The sequence below is a fragment of the Triticum aestivum genome, chromosome 5D (genome assembly GCF_018294505.1).
Source record: "Triticum aestivum cultivar Chinese Spring chromosome 5D, IWGSC CS RefSeq v2.1, whole genome shotgun sequence".
In the NCBI taxonomy this organism is placed as follows: Eukaryota; Viridiplantae; Streptophyta; class Magnoliopsida; order Poales; family Poaceae; genus Triticum; species Triticum aestivum.
The window spans coordinates 338,752,831-338,755,735 of record NC_057808.1 but is presented as its reverse complement, the minus strand read 5'-3'; the positions used below and the strand labels follow the sequence as shown (position 1 = coordinate 338,755,735).

The window sequence follows — 2,905 nt, the reverse complement described above, 5'->3', positions numbered from 1 at the left end:
GCACCTATTAGAATATGAAGTTAAAACATAATGTAGACTATTCTAGAAATCGACATGATATAATGGATATGGTAAGTTCTTAAACTCCTCTAATCGTCCTTTTACTTGGCCAGCCGTCATGGTGTATCCACCAAAGTTTGTTCAGCATTATTGCAGTTCTGTTACGTGTTGCTGTCGGACACCTGTTTTTTAGGGGTTCACATGAGGAGTTAGACTTCAAAGTAGCAAGTGGGCATGTCGGTTAGTGATGATCTGGAGAGAGACCAGTCAAGACTTATTTCCTTGCCGATAGCTGAGAAACCTGAGAAATATTGACGAGCATTGATTCTTGGATGCTTCACAAATGGGACTGTACTAAAGGTAAGATCTGCCCTGAACTTTACTTTTCTGTCATAATGACTGGAGCATATGTTTGATGTGACGCATTCGCATATATCTTACATGGTTAGAAAGGAATCCCACAGTTGTACTTGAAGCAACGGACCTTGACTAAAATAAGTTCTATTCACTTTTTACGGAAATTCTGACAGATCTTTATGTAAATTTTTCTTACATTTTTTTTTTGCGGCAGCTGTTATTTGTTATCCAAGATAGATCAACATATTATGTTGAAGAATCTGCCAACACTGTGAATTTCTGTCGGAGCCCCAAATAAGTTGCAGACCGGGATTTTATCGTGATTATTACAGTGTATCGGATCTATGGTGTTGAACACTACATCTCTGTTCTTCACTCTGAGGATAATAACTACATTCTGTACCGTTGCCAAATAAGTAAATAAATCATAATGTGATAAAAATATAATATTAATTACTTTATCTAAACAGTGGATTTCTTGTTGTGCATTAGTTGTAGTCATCCAGGAAACAGTTGAAAAGGAAAACTGAATAGAAACAACTATATATTCGATAAGATGCAGGGAGGGGCTTAGATAATTGTTCTTGTAGCCAACACCAGTCATTGCCTTGTCAGTAACAATGACCGGCTTGTCTTGCTAAACAAGATCCTATATGTGACCGCACATAGGAGCCAGCTCACAAACGTAGTACTAGTGGGGGTACAAGAGATGAGCAGGCAAGAAATGCTCTTCCTACCCAACTAATGTACAATTGCATCCACTCTGGGGCTCAAAACCTCTAACCATGGGCACTGCGGTGGGCGGGCCGTACCGAGACGGAGGTGCGGCATCCGTCACGCGCCGTAGATGGCGGAGAGCCTCCGCAGGGCGGCCACCTTCAGCTCCAGGATGCAGATGTACTCGGCGGTCTGCCTGAGCAGCACGTCGACGTCGGCGTCCCGGGCATCGGGGACTATCTTCTTGAGCTCCCTGAGCCTCCTCAGCACCATGTGCTGGAAGGGCCTCCTGTGCATCAGCGATGCCACCACCCCCTTGCTCTTTCCCACCGTGAACATGGCCTTCCTTCTCATCCCTCTCTCTGTCTCTCCCTCTCTCCCTTTCTCCCTCCCCAGGTTGCTGTGTCACTACTGACTGACTTGTGCTGTGTGGAGGGTGTGTGTTGAGGGACACAGCAGGGGGGCGTATATATAGGGGCGAGGCAAGGGATGTTTCACTTGGCCATGTGGGGAGGACTAGGTTCTAACCTGTAGACTGAGCTGTAACGATAGCTAGCTCCCACAGGCCATGAATTGTCCGGCGGTCATTGTATAGGATGGTGTCTCGCTGTTTGGCGTTTGCAACTTGCAGTGGTTTGGTTGAAAGCTAGGCTGCTCGACCGGTGATCTTGGGTTTTGCCCACTTCAGCTCAACTGATCACCATCTAATGATTGTCTCAGCTCCACGTATATATACATAAAAAGGAGTTCAGGAGGGACTATCTGGTCTGGTCCGGTTCGGTGTACATATCAATATCAATATTATATGTACCTAATATAATTAGCTTTGGCCTTCTTTCCCATGTGATTTTAGTTAGCAAACTCCCTTAAATACTCTAAAAAAATAAAGCAAACTCCCCTCAAATAATTGTGCAAGTGCATTCTCTAGTTTGCCTTTTTAACGGTTTATTATTTTAGACACCAATTTGTGAGAGTGAACTGACAGGATTATCTTGTTCTTTTTTAATGTTCCATGCGCGCACCCACCGTGCATTTGTTTCTTCCTTGCCATGGCAGCATTATGCCCCCTGTATGCGTACAGTCTGCACTGCGCAGATGTCTTCCGATGTCGTTCTTGCTCGCCTGCGCTGCTAAGCTCCAAACAAGCGCTCTTGTCCTAATCACAATCATCGAACGGCCAGCATTATTTGCAATGATCAGAGGAAATGTCCGTGCATGTGGTCTTCGCCAGCTTGCATCGTGCAAATTAAATTGATCTGCGGACTGACGGCAATCTATCCATCACTGTGGCCGTGTGCCAGATACTGCACTCGTATAGTCCTATGCCTATCATGATTGGAGAAGGGTAAAGGTTATATTCCTCGTTTGAAACTTCTAAGAGCATCTCCTAGGTGGTCTACGGACATTGATGTAATTTTCGTTACTTGTGTTATTTGTACTGTCATGATATTTGATAAATAGATTAGAAATGTTTCCTTTGCCGGATAGAGGCAACAATGACTAAGGGTCTCCCTATGGATGCAGCTAAAGCGCTCTTCGTTACTCCCTTGTCTAAGTTTCACCTAGAGAGGGTGGTAGCTTTTGTCACCGCAATACCTCCTCTCCCCACTTCCCTCAGATAGTAAAATCCTAAAAGTCAATAAAGACAAGTGTTGTGAGGTTGACTTTACACAACATCTTGAAGAATAATTAACACAACATATAAAGAGAATCATGTATCTTGTACACGTTCGTCTCATAAACGTACTAAGGTTCCTCCATATCCCTGAGAACTCGGGCTTTACTCACACATAGAAACAACAAGCATCATAAAAGTGTTTATGGCAATAGC

At 43.9% G+C, this 2,905-nt stretch overlaps 1 protein-coding gene across 1 annotated transcript; it reads right to left on the bottom strand.

Moving 5' to 3' along the window:
• Window positions 1-878: 878 nt before the first annotated feature.
• LOC123124843 (uncharacterized) lies at window positions 879-1,532 on the bottom strand. Its single transcript, XM_044545394.1, has one exon. It carries the CDS (start codon window positions 1,426-1,428, stop codon window positions 1,192-1,194), a length of 237 nt encoding a protein of 78 aa, XP_044401329.1. The 5' UTR covers window positions 1,429-1,532; the 3' UTR covers window positions 879-1,191.
• Between the last annotated feature and the right edge of the window lie 1,373 nt (window positions 1,533-2,905).